This window comes from Bombina bombina, chromosome 6 (genome assembly GCF_027579735.1).
Source record: "Bombina bombina isolate aBomBom1 chromosome 6, aBomBom1.pri, whole genome shotgun sequence".
NCBI classification, from domain to species: Eukaryota; Metazoa; Chordata; class Amphibia; order Anura; family Bombinatoridae; genus Bombina; species Bombina bombina.
The window spans coordinates 582,073,552-582,091,964 of NC_069504.1; the positions used below are offsets into that span (position 1 = coordinate 582,073,552).

At 39.4% G+C, this 18,413-nt stretch overlaps 1 protein-coding gene across 1 annotated transcript in view; it reads right to left on the minus strand.

The window, feature by feature from the left end:
• MTMR10 (myotubularin related protein 10) overlaps positions 1–18,413 on the minus strand; it is a gene marked incomplete in the record, with an annotated part of 410,677 nt that overhangs the window by 114,968 nt on the left and 277,296 nt on the right. Inside the window, 1 exon segment of the mRNA XM_053717557.1 lies at positions 9,565–9,634. Within this exon segment, the coding sequence (XP_053573532.1) occupies positions 9,565–9,634 (70 nt within the window).

Genomic DNA, 18,413 nt, shown 5'->3' on the forward strand with positions numbered 1-18,413 from the left:
GACTAAAAACCAAGCGTTCAATCTCCATCCCTTCAAATTTAATGATTTGAGATCCTGATGGAAAAAATGGGCCTTGAGATGGAAGGTCTGGTTTAAACGGAAGTGTCCAAGGTTGGCAACTGGCCATCCAAATGAGATCCGCATACCAAAACCTGAGAGGCCATGCTGGAGCCACCAGCATAACAAACAAATACTCCATAAGAATTTTGGAAATCACTTTGGAAGAAGAACTAGAGGCAGAAATAAATAGGCAAAAAGATAATTCCAAAGAAATGTCAATGCATACACTACTTCCGCCTGAAGATCCCCGGACCTGAATAGGCCCCTGGGAAGTTCTTTATTCAGATGAGATGCCAACAGATCTATTTCTAGAAATGCTCACATCTGAAAAATTGAAAAACATATCTGGGTAAGAGAGACTATTCTCCCGGAAGTAAAGCTTGATTAACAGAGATAATCCGCTTCCCAAATATCTATACCTGGGAAAAAACCCACAGAATTTAGATAGGAGCTGGATTTAGCCCAAGCTAATATCCGAGAGACTTCTGTCACAGCCTAAGGACTGATAGTCCTACCCTGATGATTGACATACACCATAGTTGTGATATTGTCTGAAAACAATAAACGTCTCTTCTTCAAAAAGAAACTAACTGAAAAACTCTGAGAAAACACGGAGTTCTAAAATATCAAATGGTAATCTCGCCTCCTGAGATTTCCAAACCCCTTGTGCTGACAGAGATCCTCAGACAGCCTCCCAACCAAAAAGACTCACATCTGTAGAGATCATGGTCCAGGTTGAAAGAAACGAAGAGACCTGTAGAACTAAATGATGGTGATCTTAACCACCAAATCAAGAGAGATAAATATTAGGATTCGAAGATTTAAAATGCGAAATCCTAGAAACCCTGCACCATAATTCAGCATAAAAGACTGGAAAGGTTCTTTCTATTGAAAATGAGCAAAGGGAATTGAATCCAATGCTGTGGCCATAAGACCTAAAACTTCTATGCATATATAGCAACTGAAGGAAAGAATAGAGACTAAAGGTACCGACAGACGGAACACAATAAAATTGTCCCTTGTCTGATAGAGACAAAGACAGTGACACAAACTATCTGGAAACCTAAAAAAGGTGACCCTTGTGTGAGGAATCAAGAGCTTTTGAAAAAAAAGATCCTCTAACTATGTCCTGGAAGAACAAAGTGAATCATATGAGATTCCGCATCCTCAGAAAATAATCTGAATGAAAACAGAAAAATGAAAATATGCATTTATTGTATCTAATGAAAACAAATAATGCTATCACTGACCAAAAAAAGGCAGAATAGTTTGAATAAAACTCCAAAACCCAGTTCCTAAAAATGGAACTGGAAGAAATATTTCAGAAGATTCCAGGTCTGAGCAGCGCTTGAACCCCACGGGTGATCAGCCATGCTTCAACAGTACCCAAAATATATAGGATCGAAACACACTTAAAGTGTTAGCCTTACTGGAATAAAATCAAAGAAATTTGGACCGAATAGAACCAAATAAATTTCAAAAAAGTCTTAACCTGCCCCTTGCCAGCAAAGCTGGAATACGGCACGTACGTCGCAATTTTAGGGAGCTGATTTCGAACTGAAAAATTTCCAATTAAAAACATGTTACTTGGGAAAGAATTCAGGAATTCGTTCCTTAATAAGAACAACCAAACTAGAATAAGCTTAAAGTTTTAGTCTTAGAACTCAATCTTGAAGCCCAGAGTAACAGTTAAGAATTGAATCCAATTATAAAACAAATAATTGATTATCTTAGAACAAAAGAAATATGGATTTTTAGAAATCACAAAATTCTTCTAGCTAAAACAGCAAAAGACAGATTAAACCTCATTTGCGAAAATATTCAATAAAATGAAGACAAATGAAATTATTAGCATGATAGACCAGTTAAAGGACCAGTCAATACAGTGGACTTGCATAATCAATAAATGCAAAACAACAAGACAAATGCAACAGCACCTAGTCTAGTACATTTTGTCCCTTTAACAATGCTAAAATAAATCATAATCTGATACTTGATCTTAAAGTAAACAGAAAAAATGAAGCAATTGCAACATCCAAATAAATCACAGGTCCAAGAAAAGAACTTGAAACTAAATAATTTTCCATAAATAAGATAAGGAAAAATACTATTTTGCTATAGAAACAATAGCATAATTAGGAGTAGAGATAGCCCCAATAAATTGGAGAACCCTCCAAATTGAATTTAATTGCCGGCAAAGAATATAGTTTAAAACCTTTGAAGAAGGAATAAAAGAAAATTCTCAGCCTATTCCATTCCCTAGTATGAGGAATTGGAAAAAAACCTCTTGAAAACTCAGAAGAATAAATAAGCAGAAATAGTGTTATCTAGTCTTGAAAAAGAACTAGTTACCTTAATATCCAAAATAACCAACACCTTTTCAACAAAGAACAAATGTACTTTAATAAAAAAATAAAATAAAAAAGTAGATTTGTTAGTGTCAATATCTGATGAAGAAAATTCTGAATGAGAAAAAACATCATCAGAGAAGGATAAATCAGTATGTTGTTGGTCATTTGAAACTTCAATAATTAAAAGAGAAGTTTGAAAAAGACCTAAAAATTTTATTAGAAGGCACGATGTCAGACAAAGCCTTTAAAATAGAATCAGAAAAATATTTCTTATAAATCTTCTAAATATTTCTTGTACATAAGATGTAAAAAGAATGGCAATATATAAAGCATAAATACTAAAGGATTCTGCATGTAAAAGTTTATCATGATAACTTATTACAAACCATAGCTAAAGATAAACATTCATAACATTAAAAATAAATCTTAGCTTTGGTAGGACTGAACTCAGTCAACAGGAATCCTCTTAGATTGTTTTGAAACAGGAACAGTGAAATCTTGCAATATGTAATAGAAAAGAACAATATTTAAAGCAAAATTATCAAATTCCTTAAATGACAGTTTCAGGAATGGGAAAAGAATGCAAAATAATAAGCTTCTAGAAACCAGAAGCAATAAAAAAGTGAGGTTTTAATAATGTGAGGAAAGAAAGTGAAACAAAAAATATGCCCACATTTTTTGGCGCCAAATATGACGCCCACATTATTGGCGCTAAATACAACGCCCATATATTTAGCGCCAAGTATGACGCCACATCCAATGACGCCAGAACCGATGACACATTTTTTGGCGCAAAAAAATGTCTGAATACACATGCGTCAAAAATGACGTATTAACAGAATACAACTTCCGGCGTCAACTACGGCGCCGGAAATGACGAAATTTTTGCGCCAAAAAAGTCTGCGCCAAGAATGACGCAATAAAAAGAAACATTTTCTGCCCCCGCGAGCCTAACAGCACACAGGGAAAAATGATCAATTGAAAATTTTCACGGTAAAGAAAAATAAATTGAATTAAAATGCATTATCCCAAATAATGAAACTGACAGTCTGAATTTTAAAGGAATACTGATTATCGTGAATCAAGGCAAATATAAGTTTAAAGACATATATTTAGAACTTTACATAGAAAGTGCCCAACCATAGCTTAGAGTGTCATAATAAAATAAGACTTACTTACCCTAAGACACTCATCTACATATAGTAGATAGCCAAACCAGTACTGAAACGAGAATCAGTAGAGGTAATGGTATATAAGAGTATATCGTCGATCTGAAAAGGGAGGTAAGAGATGAATCTCTACGACCGATAACAGAGAACCTATGAAATAGATCCCGTAGAAGGAGATCATTGAATTCAAATAGGCAATACTCTCTTCACATCCCTCTGACATTCACTGCACTCTGAGAGGAAAACCGGGCTCCCGCCTGCTGCGAAGCGCATATCAACGTAGAATCTAGCACAAACTTACTTCACCACCTCCATGGGAGGCAAAGTTTGTAAAACTGAATTGTGGGTGTGGTGAGGGGTGTATTTATAGGCATTTTAAGGTTTGGGAAACTTTGCCCCTCCTGGTAGGAATGTATATCCCATACGTCACTAGCTCATGGACTCTTGCTAATTACATGAAAGAAATTTCTTTCTTTTGCGATGTACCGAGTCCACGGTTTCATCCTTACTTGTGGGATATTGTCCTTCCTAACAGGAAGTAGCAAAGAGAGCACCACAGCAGAGCTGTCTATATAGCTCCCCCCTTAACTCCACCCCCCAATCATTCGACCGAAGGCCAAGGAAGAAAAGGAGAAACTATAAGGTGCAGAGGTGACTGAAGTATTCAATAAAAAATACTGTCTTGATAGACAGGGCGGGCCATGGACTCGGAACATCGCAAAAGAAAGAAATTTATCAGGTAAGCATACATTGTTTTCTTTTGCAAGATGTACAGAGTCCACGGTTTCATCCTTACTTGTGGGATACCAATACCAAAGCTTTAGGACACGAATGAAGGGAGGGACAAGACAGGAACCTAAACGGAAGGCACCACTGCTTGCAAAACCTTCTCCCCAAAAATAGCCTCCGAAGAAGGCAAAAGTATCAAATTTGTAAAAGGTATGAAGCGAAGACCAAGTCGCAGCCTTACAAATCTGTTCAACAGAAGCATAATTTTTAAAAGCCCATGTGGAAGCCACCGCTCTAGTGGAGTGAGCTGTAATTCTTTCAGGAGGCTGCTGTCCAGCAGTCTCATAGGCCAAACGGATGATGCTTTTCCGAGAGGTAGCCGTAGCCTTTTGACCTCTGCGCTTTCCAGCATAGACAACAAACAAAGAAGATGATTGACGAAAATCTTTGGTTGCCTGCAAATAAAACTTCAAAGCACGAACCACGTCCAAGTTGTGCAACAGACGTTCCTTCTTAGAAGAAGGATTAGGACACAGAGAAGGAACAACAATTTCCTGATTGATATACCTGTTAGAAACAACCTTAGGGAGGAACCCAGGTTTGGTACACAAAACCACCTTATCAGCATGGAAAACAAGATAAGGCGAGTCGCATTGTAATGCAGATAGTTCAGAAACCCTTCGAGCTGAAGAGATAGCAACTAGAAACAAAACTTTCCAAGATAGAAGCTTAATATCTATGGAATGCATGGGTTCAAACTGAACCCCCTGAAGAACATTAAGAACTAAATTTAGACTCCATGGCGGAGCAACAGGTTTAAACACATGCTTGATTCTAACTAAAGCCTGACAAAAAGCCCGAACGCCCGGGACATCAGCCAGACGCTTGTGCAATAGGATAGACAAAGCAGATATCTGTCCCTTTAAGGAACTAGCTGACAATCATTTCTCCAATCCTTCTTGAAGAAAGGACAAAATCCTAGGAATCCTGATCTTACTCCATAAGTAGCCTTGAATTCGCACCAAAAAAAGATATTTACTCCACATCTTATGATAGATTTTCCTGGTGACAGGCTTTCAAGCGTGAATCAAGGTATCTATGACCGACTCAGAGAAACCCTGCTTTGATAAAATCAAGCGTTCAATCTCCAAGCAGTCAGTTGCAGAGAAATTAGATTTGGATGCTTGAACGGACCTTGAATTAGAAGGTCCTGTCGCAGTGGCAGAGTCCATGGTGGTAGAGATGACATGTCCATCAGGTCTGCATACCAAGTCCTGCGTGGCCACGCAGCTACTATCAAAATCACCAAAGCTCTCTCCTGTTTGATTCTTGCAATCAAACAGGGAAGGAGAGGAAATGGTGGAAACACATAAGCCAGGATGAACGACCAGGGTACTGCTAGAGCATCTATCAGTACTGCCTGAGGATCCCTGGACCTGGATCCGTAACAAGGAAGTTTGGCGTTCTGACGAGATGCCATCAGATCCAATTCTGGTGTGCCCCATAGCTGAACCAGTTGAGCAAACACCTCCGGATGGAGCCTCCCCAATGGGGAAACTGTCAGCCTTTCTGAGTTAACACAGTCTCTGCAGAAAAAATGACTGAACATACCTCATTGCTGTATAGCAAGAAACTGTTCCTCCCACTGAAGTTTTCCTGTACTCCTCAGCTTCTATGGGAACAGCAGTGGACCTTAGTTACAAATGCTAAGATCATCATCCTCCAGGCAGAAATCTTCATCTATGTCCTGCCTGAGAGTAAATAGTACAACACCGGTACCATTTAAAAATAAACTCTTGATTGAAGATAAAATAAAAACTAACAGTTTAACACCTCTTCTCTTTACCCTTCCAGCTTAGAGCCAGCAAAGAGAATAACTGGGGGGGAGGAGTTAAGGGGGGAGCTATAGAGACAGCTCTGCTGTGGTGCTCTCTTTGCTACTTCCTGTTAGGAAGGACAATATCCCACAAGTAAGGATGAAACCGTGGACTCGGTACATCTTGCAAAAGAAATAACAACACAGAGCCATTAATGTCTAAATCATTCACAACAAAAGTGAGTGGAAATGTCCAAATTGGGCCCAAAGTGTCAATATTATGTATAGCCACCATTATTTTCCAGCACTGCCTTAACCCTCTTGGGTATGGAGTTCACCAGAGCATCACAGGTTGCAACTGGAGTCCTATTCCACTCCTCAATGACGACATCACAGAGCTGGTGGATGTTAGAGACCTTGCGCTCCACCACCTTCCGTTTGAGGATGGCGCATAGATGCTCAATAGGGTTTAGGTCTGGAGACATGCTTGGCCAGTCCATCACCTTTACCTTCAGCTTCTTTAGCAAGGCAGTGGTCATCTTGGAGGTGTGTTTGGGGTCGTTATGTTGGAATACTGCCCTGCAGCCCAGTCTCCGGGGAGGGGATCATGCTCTGCTTCAGTATGTCACAGTAAATGTTGGCATTCATGGTTCCCTCATTGAACTGTAGCTCCCCAGCGCCGGCATCACTCATGCAGGCCCAGACCATGACACTCCCACCACCATGCTTGACTGTAGGCAAGACACACTTGTCTTTGTACTCCTCACCTGGTTGCCGCCACACACGCTTGGCACCATCTGAACCAAATAAGTTTATCTTGGTCTCATCGGACCACAGGACATTGTTCCAGTAATCCATGTCCTTAATCTTCTTGTCTTCAGCAAACTGTTTGCGGGCTTTCTTGTGCATCATCTTTAGAAGAGGCAGACCAATTTGATGCTTACTCCACACCCTTTCGACCTCTGCAGTAATGCTTGCAGCACTCTTACATCTATTTCCCAAAGACAACCTCTGGATAGGACGCTGAGCACGTCTTTGGTCGACAATGGCGAGGCCTGTTCTGAGTGGAACCTGTCCTGTGAAACCGCTGTATGGTCTTGCCCACCGTGCTGCAGCTCAGTTTCAGGGTCTTGGCAATCTTCTTATAGCCTAGCCCATCTTTAGGTAGAGCAACAATTCTTTTTTTCAGATCCTCAGAGAGTTCTTTGCCATGAGGTGCCATGATGAACTTCCAGTGACCAATATGAGAGTGTGAGAGAGCGATAACACCAAATTGAACACACATGCTCCCCATTAACACCTGAGACCTTGTAACACTAACGAGTCACATGACACCGGGGAGTGAAAATGGCTAATTGGGCCCAATTTGGACATTTCCACTTAGGGGCGTACTCACTTTTGTTGCCAAAGGTTTAGTCATTAATGGCTGTGTGATAAAAAAATTTTTGGAGGGGACAGCAACTTTACACTGTTATACAGGCTGTAGACTCACTACTTTACATTGTAGCAAAGTGTCATTCAAGATATAATAAAATATTTACAAAAATGTAAGGGGTGTACTCACTTTTGTGAGATACGGTGTATGTATGTATATATATATATATATATATATATATATATATATATATATCTATCTATATATATATATATATATATATATAGCAAACAAGTAGAATGTTACAGTTCATTACTCACAAAATGCGCTAGTCAAGGGGAAAGGAAGTAATTGGCAGCTGTTAGGGACTAAAACATTAAAGGGTGAAACCCAATAGTGTAAAAGTAAAAATGAGTGTACAAGGGGTTAACAGCGCTCTCAAGTCCTTATGTAAACAGAATAGTATGCAATTGATATGTATATGTATACAATATCGGTGATATGAAAGACCAATGTTCCTTAAGTATAAACAAAATGTAATAGAAGATCCATTTGATGATCTTTAAATGCAGTGAATGCCCTTACCAGAATTTACCTCAATCATATGAGGTAAGTTGCCACCCTGGAAGGGGTACTCAGTTCTTTGTAGTCGGTTAATCCAGAATACCAGTGTATGCTTCTATGGCTTCATCCACCTCTTGGAGTATGTAGGGATTTAATTCTTCCAATAGTTATCTCCCAGGATACGTGTATGGATGTGCTCACCGCCTCTTGAAGTATGAAGTCTTGGTATATACTTCGTCATCCGCAGATGTACCCAAGAAAACAAAAAATCATATATAGTGTAATACTGTTTTATTATATGAACAGAGGTAAAAGCAAGCAAACATTAAACTCACATGTAATGTCCTCAAACACTGTGAGGTATATAACAATTGGAAATACTATCCTTTGCATCACAATAAGGACAAGTTGTATTTTCTATGCTGTTTATCATACCTCACAGTGTTTGAGGACATTACATGTGAGTTTAATGTTTGCTTGCTTTTATCTCTGTTCATATAATAAAACAGTATTACACTATATATGATTTTTTGTTTTCTTGGGTACATCTGCGGATGAGGAAGTATATACCAAGACTTCATACTTCAAGAGGCGGCGAGCACATCCATACACGTACCCTGGGAGATAACTATTGGAAGAATTAAATCCCTACATACTCCAAGAGGTGGATGAAGCCATAGAAGCATACACTGGTATTCTGGATTAACCGACTACAAAGAACTGAGTACCCCTTCCAGTGCGGCAAATTACCTCATATGATTGAGGTAAATTCTGGTAAGGGCATTCACTGCATTTAAAGATCATCAAATGGATCTTCTATGACATTTTGTTTATACTTAAGGAACATTGGTCTTTCATATCACCGATATTGTATACATATACATATCAATCGCATACTATTCTGTTTACATAAGGACTTGAGAGCGCTGTTAACCCCTTGTACACTCATATATATATATATATATATATATATATATATATACACACACACACAATTCACATATTACCACAGTGATCATCTGGCTATTAAGAGCTCAACTGAATATTTTTATATATATTTTTTTATTTTATTTTTTTAAAAAAAGGGCTTCTGGGCTTTAATCTAGGCTTTTACAGGACTATAGGGACCCCATACCTACAGAACATATGCTGCTTATATTTTTTTAAATGTGATTTTACTTTTTACCCACTGTTTGAAAGAACATGTGATTGCTTTTCAAATGATAGTTCTAGGGCTTAAGGGAGATGAGATTGAGCTACCTTAAGCCCCCCTGGGATGACGACAAGTGGTTGTCATATGCAAAGAACTGTACAAATAACAACCATATGTCATTATGAGCAGCAAAGTGGTTAAAGAATAGAAAATAATTACCTAATGTAGAGTTTGTTTTTCTTTGTGTTTTTTTTTTTTTTTATCAAAATGTAACCTTGTATAAACTTGGATTTTTTTTTTGTCATCTTCTGCATAAATAAAAGATAAAAAAATATATATATTGTTACCGGACAAATTCTAACCACCGTGTGTTTTCAAGGGATGAAAGCCATTTCTCTTCTGTTTCATCAAAGGATTCTGTAATAGGTTAAAAACACCGAAAATTCAATATGCAAGAATGCATCTCAAAAGCAAACAATTTACACTGAATATGATTACTCTGTAAATTAACATTGATATCTAGAAGATAAGCTTTGCAAACATATACATTTATAGAGGAATAGATAATGCGCATACAAATCAGTATGCCCATAATACTGTCCAAAGTGAAGCCTTAGCACAGCCATCAAACCCCAGACTTTCTAGAATTCCCTTCCTATATACATTGTAACCACACACAAAGCAAGTCTATTCCATGCAACAACCAGTCCTGCCACAAATTACTCAAACTTATACATTTCAGCTTTAAATCCTGACCTGCTGCTAACTGAACTCTCTCCAATTGAATAACTTAAATTATGCTTACCAGATAATTCCTTTTTCTTCTGTACAGGTAGAGTCCACAGCTGTATTTATTACTTGTGGGAAATACTGAACCTGGCCACCAGGAAGAGGCAAAGACATCCCAGCCAAAGGCTTAAATACCTCCCCCACTCCCCTCATCCCCCAGTCATTCTGCCAAGGGAACAAGGAACAGTAGGAGAAATATCAGGATGAAAAAGGTGCCAGAAGAACAAAATAAAATTTAGGGCCACCCATCAGAGAAAAACAGCTGTGGACTCTCCCTGTACAGAAGGAAAGGAAATTATCTAGTAAGCATAATTTAAGTTTTCCTTCATAATACAGGGAGAGTCCACAGCTGCATTCATTACTTGTTGGAAATTATACCCAAGCTACAGAGGACACTGAATGCTAACGGGAGGGCAAAAAGAAGGGGCAGAACCCCATCTGAAGGCACCACAGCCTGAAAAACCCAATCTCCCGAAAGCTGCTTCAACAGAAGCAAAGTTAAAACACAAATAAAAATTTGGAAACAAGAAGGAGAACCAAGTAGTCCGTCCAGCAAAAACTGATCCATAGAGACCTCATATTAAAGGCCCCAAAAGGACGTCCCTGCTCGAAAGACAAAGCCGAAACCTCTGAGGAAGCTTGCGTCCTGCCGACTCATATGCCAAGCGGCCGAAACTCCACAACTACAAAAAAACAAGGAAAGTGAAGATGACTTCTGACCCTCACGCTTCCAGACAGAAATACACAGAAGAACAGTCTATTCCTATATAGGCTGAATATAGAACTGAAAGGTACGATTCCTATTAAAGGAAAGAAGAAAAAAAAAACATTGTTCACGAAAAAAGAAATAGGATATAAAAAACAGACCACAAATTCTCCACAGAAAAGTGTGATTAAAAACATCTGGAAGAAATCCTAACTAGATTTGTAGGACAGCCCTACTATCATGCAGCACCCAATAAGGAGGGTCGCAATGTGGGACCGTAAACCCAGAGACTTCTGCACTCAGAAGTAATATTGAGACGTAAAGACCTCTAAAAGAACAACAAAAAGACAATCTCACGCATAGGAACAAAGGTATTCTGATGCCAAGACCATAAGGGCATGAATGATCCAAAAACCCCTGGAAGAGCATTAGGTATACACCGGCCTGAACTCAGTCAGAGCCATAACAAAAACTGTACATCCAAAGCTCAACAAACCTCTGGTGCCAGAAAGAAAAACAGACAGATATGACCAAAAACTGATCCAACAGGGATCAGCTAAGAGGCTCTTCTCCAGAACATCCTGGAGGAAGGAAGGAAACCTGGCAGGCTGAATAGACAGTGTGCCAGCCTGCTCCAACACTGTTGAGGGGTCCTCCACATATACCATAGATGAAAAGGGACCAGTTACACGCCCTAAGGAGTGGACAATAATCACTCAGAAAAACCGTCTCTGCGGCTAAGAACTAATCGACCTCTCGCAGTCTGCCTCAGCGAAAAGGATTTGAGGAAGCAAGGAGACCCTGTTCCGGCAGATCCCTGCCACAAAGAACCATCCTTGAGGAGAAACCCGAGAACGGAAGCCACATCCAACGGATATAATTCACTGAACCAGATATAATTCATATAACCCGATAATATCCGACCCGGACGATCACCCCCAAAGAGAGGGTCATTGACAGCGAACAGTAGTGGGCCTCTGCCCATAACAAAACCGATATACTACCCTGAGAGTTAGGGAGACACAAACTCAGAAGGAGATCCAAGCCAGCAAAATAAAACCGTCTAGAATCCTTACACTGGGACAAACCCAGTCGTTAAACCGTCAAAGCAGAAAGACTGCTTGAAGATCCAAAGGAAAAAGAAGAAAGGGAGGCAAAGACTTCCAGATTTTCCAAGCCCACCTTAGGTACTCCCTCCCCGGCCTGATGGACAAGTGACCGAAGTCAAAAACCGCCCCAGGTGAAAAAAGGAAAATGTCCCACAGAAAACAGGGAGATCCTGACAAGTACACTGAAGAGCTATTGACTCCACCCGTAGTCCAGGTAAATATGCTAAAACATATTTAAACCGTGCCACTCCACTGCCTCCGCCCGCATCAGAGATGAGTCCTTGCGTTAGGAAAGTTCTACCTGTCTAGGAAGACTAAAATAGCATCTAGGAATGAAGTCCATCTGGATCCCATAACAACGATCACCCCTCAACCCAGAGCTAGCAATATCCAAAGGAGGACTGAATGGCAGAATCTGATGAAGCTAACTTATAACTTCACGAAACAAAACAAAAAAACAAGAAAGTTCTACCTGTCTAGGAAGACTAAAATAGCATCTAGGAATCTACCCAGGTTCCTACACCAGAAACTCAGGTGTAGATAAATCTCAGAGTATCGAGGAAGACAGATGAAATCCCCAAGATACCTTGGTCAAACGAAAAGATGGTAAATAAACCAGAATCGCCAAGACAAGGGGAGTTACCGTTAGATCTGTGTCCTGGTCACTACCAAAGGAAAACCCCAGAACCTAACAAATATTAGAATCAGTAGCGAGATGGAAAAAACCAGAGCACTGAAAGGACCGGTCCAGAGGAACTAGAACCCAAGGAGGGCATGATATCCCTCCTTAATAGCGAACAACACTGTTCCTCCCGTACAAAAAGGTAGAGGGTACTCTTATAGTATCCCACTGGAACGAGGAGACATAAAGAGCTGACTATAAGAAACAAAGGACCCAAATAAGATGGGATTTTCACTCCCTCTATGGGGCCACAAAAACCAACAGTGGTTTGAAAAACATGCCAAACCTCCCACTGTAATAGGTACTCCCCCTGTCAGCAGACAGGATCAAGAGCAGGAGGATAGAAGCCTCTAGGACCCATGGATCCTATATGATCCTGAATCAAACGCTGAAAAAGCGATAGGCAGTCCCCAACGCAATCCAAGTTAGGACCTGAAACAGGTCCCTCCATCTAGGTTAGGAAGGCCCGTACAGTTTGGACATATATCCGAAACTGAGTCGGCTCCAAAAACCATTGGAATAACTCAGGCTCAGTGGAGATCCTGATGCTGGGTCTAGACCGCACTAAAGGAACGAGAGAAAAATGATCTTTTCTCTCAGATTCGCTCTTCTCTCAAGAGAGAGAGAAAGATTAGCACAAAAAAGTCAGATCTGACAGAGCGATAAACAGTTTGCCAATACACAAAGTGCAAATAGATGCAGTTGTTTCAAACTGCAAAACTTCTGCATACTAGGTAGTTACCACTGCCGGCTGTGGACTCAAGGTTTAGAATCGTGCAAAAAATTCCATCTAAGTAAATATAAGCTCCAAAGGCTTAAATAGTTCTCGGTATAATCGAATGAACCTTCACCTTGAATCGAGACAGAGATGCTCCAACCAGAAGCCTCCGTAAAATGCGACAACCTAAGTCGTCCGTACATAAATATCCCACAAAAAAACAGTTTCCTCAACAACCAAAGACTCTAAGAATAAAACTATTCTTAAATGGCAAGAGCACAAAAAGTGATAGCCAAGTAGGAATGTGTAACAACACAACCCCCACTAAAGCCCGGAAAACAGGGATCACTAAAAGGAAAAGAAAAAATAAATAAATAGAATAGACGCAAAGGAATAGGATCTTCATGACTGATCTGATATAACCATCACTTTTGATGCTCCCTGGGCAGGAGTGCAAGGATTAACCCTCCGCTTGAACGTAACAGTGCAAGGCAAGACTGCTAAGGCTGCCGACATGGCCATACGGAACTGCACAGTAACGACTGGAGGAAAAAGGCCCCCTCCAGGAGAAGGATTAGAGATGTAAGGGGAAGCTGCATGTGTAGGATCAGATGACTGTAGGGGACACGCCTCACGGGACGGAGATTCCTCAGAGGCGGACGGCTCAGTGTCATCTAATATCTCAACATTGTTTGATGAAAACAACCTAATGCAGCATACCAAACATAATTAAGAGGGCTGGACTACCCGGGCCTCCTGGCAATATACACAGGTACCAAAATCTGTCGTAGAGGGATCACCCTCTAAATTATCAGAATCCTCCATAACTAGGGTAACCCTATTCAAATCAGAGAAAAACCGGCACCTTAAACCCCCAACGGCTGGAGCGCCAACCACCTCTTATGACCCAGACATAATAGAGAAAGCTTGCTCCTCTCCGTAGTCACTCGGTCAGGAATAGAAAATAGAAAACGTGACCACACCTGGTCAAACTGTGCACCATGCAGGACCACCCGGCTAAAGGAAAAGCGCACCAAGCTTAACAAATTGAGCAGCTCTCAAAAAATAACCTGTACGTTCTGTATAAGCCTATGAGCCCAACAAACAGCAGCAAAAATCACATAATCCAATATGATTAAACCCCACTGTTCAACAATCTCCCTCAGGAGATATTAACCCTTGATTCCATAAAGATAAAAGGAGTCCCACTGAGACCCTGTCTCCTAGCGTTAGCGTGTGTAAAAAAAAATGAAACGTTCTTACCGGAATCTATGCCGTGGAACAGAAACACGGTCCTTCAAGTGTGACAGATTGTAGTATCTCTTCTGACATGGACTTGAGTGATGAAAATGCAGGCAACGAAACTCGTCAACGCTGATTGCTTAGGAGCTGTTCACATGAGTCTGGATGGGTTCACAGAAAGACTCTACCTGCATCTCCAGACTCTAGCTTTCATCAATAATCACTGAGAGGCTGACAAGACTACTTAAAACTCCAGTCCCGTATCGAAGGGAAGATACCCTTCATAAGGAACTACTCCGAAATCTTCTGACACTTCTCTGTCAACCTCCTGTGATGAAAGGCAAAGAATTACTGGGGGATGAAGGAAGTGGGGGAGGTATTTAAGCCTATGGCTGAAGTGTCTTTGCCTCCTGGTGGCCGGGTTCAGTATTTCACACAAGTAATTAATGCAGCTGTGGACTCTCCCTGTATTAAGAAGGAAAATTTGTTTATGTTTAAAATAAATAAATAAAAATCATAGATCAATATCTTAAATCAAGAAACAGATCTGTAACAGAAAGTGCATTTTTATTTCTAAAATTATTCTCTGGTCCTTTGTATGGAAAAATGACAATGCTGCATCCCTCCAACCCCATACAATGTAATTTTGTTTAATAGGCTCCTGTGTGACAGTTCAAATATATAGTATAAACACTGAAAAACAAAACAAACTACAGTTGTTTCTGGTTGTGAAAGCAGTATTGTGGCAAAACTCGCAACCTGGCAGAAACAGGAGTGTAGATAAACCGTATAAAAGCTAAATAGATAGCAGCGGAGATTGAAGAATAATGTCAACATTTATTTCATCCTTATCTGGATTCTGCAGACAACCATACTTGTCTGTTCTGAAACTATTATGTAGCAGATCAATGAATGCTGAAAGCCTTGGTTTATATAAACAATTTACTACCTTTCATATAACACCTTCAAGCAAGTTTGACTGGATCTGGATGTTATCTCTGCTAGCTCATATAAATCTCCAACTATCTGATTGGTCAGCATAGCAAAGCACTCCCAGACATGTGACTAAATATAAACCCAATAGTTTAAATAAATAGTTAAGGTACATATAAATTGCATTTATAAAACCACACAACAGTTTTAGTTAGTGGGAGCCTTTTGTTTTCCTGTATGGTGTGTGTAGTCTTTTGAGAAATGGGTTAAAAATGCAACTTGTGTCTAGGTCTTTGCTGTTGCACTAGTTGGTGTGCAGTTTTGGTGATGTCACCAAGCCCCAGAATACTGGAAAGCGCCAGGCAGCTACGCAGAGCTTAAAGGGACACTGAACCCAATTTTTTTCTTTCATGATTCAGATAGAGCATGCAATTTAAAGCAACTTTCTAATTTACTCCTATTATCAATTTTTCTTTATTCTCTTGCTATCTTTATTTAAGCTATTTTTGGTTCAGTACTCTGGACAGCACTTGTTTATTGGACGGTTAAATTAATCCACCAATAAGCAAGAACAACCCAGGTTGTTCTCCAAAAATGGGCCGACATCTAAACTTACATTCTTGCTTTTCAAATAAAGATACCAAGAGAATGAAGACATTTTGATAATAGGAGTAAATTAGAAAGTTGCTTAAAATGTCATGCTCTATTTGAATCGCGAAAGAAAAAATTTGGGTTGTGTCCCTTTAACGGAGCTGCATATGAGGGGGGTAAGCAATCAAGCCCCTCAGTCTCAGCGCCCTTAACCACTAGAAACCCACAAATTTTGTAGGGAGGTGGCCTCTAAGTGCCTTTAACAGTTTATCAAAATGGACTAGAGACCCCCATTCTGTGAGAAACATGAAACCCAATTTTTTTTATTTCATAATTTGGAAGGAACATGCAATTTTAAACAACTTTCCATTTACTTCTATTCTCTAATTCAGAGGTCGCCAACCTTTCTGACCTCAAGGACCACTAAACTCACAATTTTGAATCCCGTGGACCACTAACATGATTTTTTTTTTTTACACACACATACTGTACATAACTAGTATAACAATAGCAAAGTTTACAGTATGTATATATTTACACATTTTTAAGAATTATTCTTTTGTAATCAACTAACTGAATGACAGAACTGAGAGAATACTTCAAAATGACAGATGAAGGATGAGTGCCAACTTTTGAGCTGGAACAGAGAGGCAGAAAGTGGGGGGAAAAAGAAATACGTTTAAAAAGACCACAAGACTTCCAAGTTACCTCCCCAGTTAGGAATTATTCAAAACTACTTATGATCATGGACAGACATTGGAGTCATAAATTAGGTTTATATTAGAAAGTTCTCAATATGGATGTGAGCTAAACATGACTGATGTTACTGGCAATTACTATAATGCTTGTGGGATATGGCTGATCTGCAGGATGGCAATTACTGGAATTCAGGTGGAATGGCGTTGTGCGCAGGAAAACTCTTAGAATGAAAAATAATTAATATTTAATTTTTTTTTAAAAAAAGAAGATGGAGGGAAGGAAGACAAACAGTGATGTAAGTCCATCTGAAGGAATTAGGAAAACTACTACAAAGAGACAGGTAAAGGGAAGAAAAGAAATATGAGAACATTTTTATATACATCAATTCCACTATTTCAAGCCAAGACTATACCAACCTCTGCTGGCTTTAGAATGGAAGCATCTTCCTCTGAGCAGCGCGACGGGCGAAAGGAGTTAAAAATACAATCTAGCTACGCAAGTTGTGTAGTACTATGCAATGTGCATAGGGAGATTGTAATTTAACTCCTCCTTCGTCTGTTTTCACGGATGTCCAGCCAGGCACTGTAGGGAGTTGTGACATGTTGGGAGTGACACCATCAGAGGAGATTAATTCCTACTTGATGGTGTCAAGGACCATCAACATCTTCTCGTGGACCACCAGTGGTCCATGGACCACTGGATGGCGACCACTGATCTAATTTGCTTCATTCTCTTGCTATCTTTTGTTGAAAAGCATCTAAATAGGCTCAGTAGCTGCTGATTGGTGGCTGCACAGATACCTCTTGCTATTGTCTCACCATCTGAATTGCTATTTCGGATATCTAAAGAATTAAGTAAATTAGATAATATAAGTAAATTGGAATGTTGTTTAAAACTTTATTCTTTATCTAAACCATGAAAGAAATATTTTGTGTTTTGTGTCTCTTTAAAATAGATCAGTGATCCTGCGGCTCAGTAGCTGCCGATTGATGGCTGCACATAGATGCCTCTTGTTATTGGCTTACTCATGTGCGTTGCTATTTCTTCAACATAGGATATCTGAAGAGTGAAGCAAATCAAATAATAGACGTAAATCAGGTGATGTACTGAGTAGCCCTGATATAAACATCTAACTGCAGCATAACAGAATAATTGGTGCTACAATTTTGGTAGGGAAATAATAAAGAAAAGAATAATTCATTTAACTATTTTTTTTAATTAATCAACAAGCGATTTTATGCTGCACTTAAGTTTGATTTTAATATCAGTGTCAACGACAAGGGCACGACACACGCAATTGGAGGGATCAAATTAACTTAACCTTGTTACCATGCCTGTGCTAAAGCAGAGAAATTCCTGACCGGCAGGTTGTACAGCAAAGATTTCACATTGCATAGCAAAAATAACGTGTAAGTGGATCCATCTTAAAATGTGCTAAATATAGATGAAAAAAATAGATAGGTGAGATGTCAAATGTAGATGATACGTACCTATAAACTATAACATATGCAATATTGAATATAACACTTTTAAAAAAAGTTTAAAGCTTTTTTGTAGGGTGCAGTAGCAAGCAGAACTTTAGGGACATTACACACAAATGAAACTTGTCTATAGAATGTTTAATTACATTTATCATTTTAATAAATATTCAATATTTTTTTCTGCAGTCTTGTAATACACCAACATCTTGTGCAAGTTTGAAAATGTTTTGAATTAATTGTCCGGTT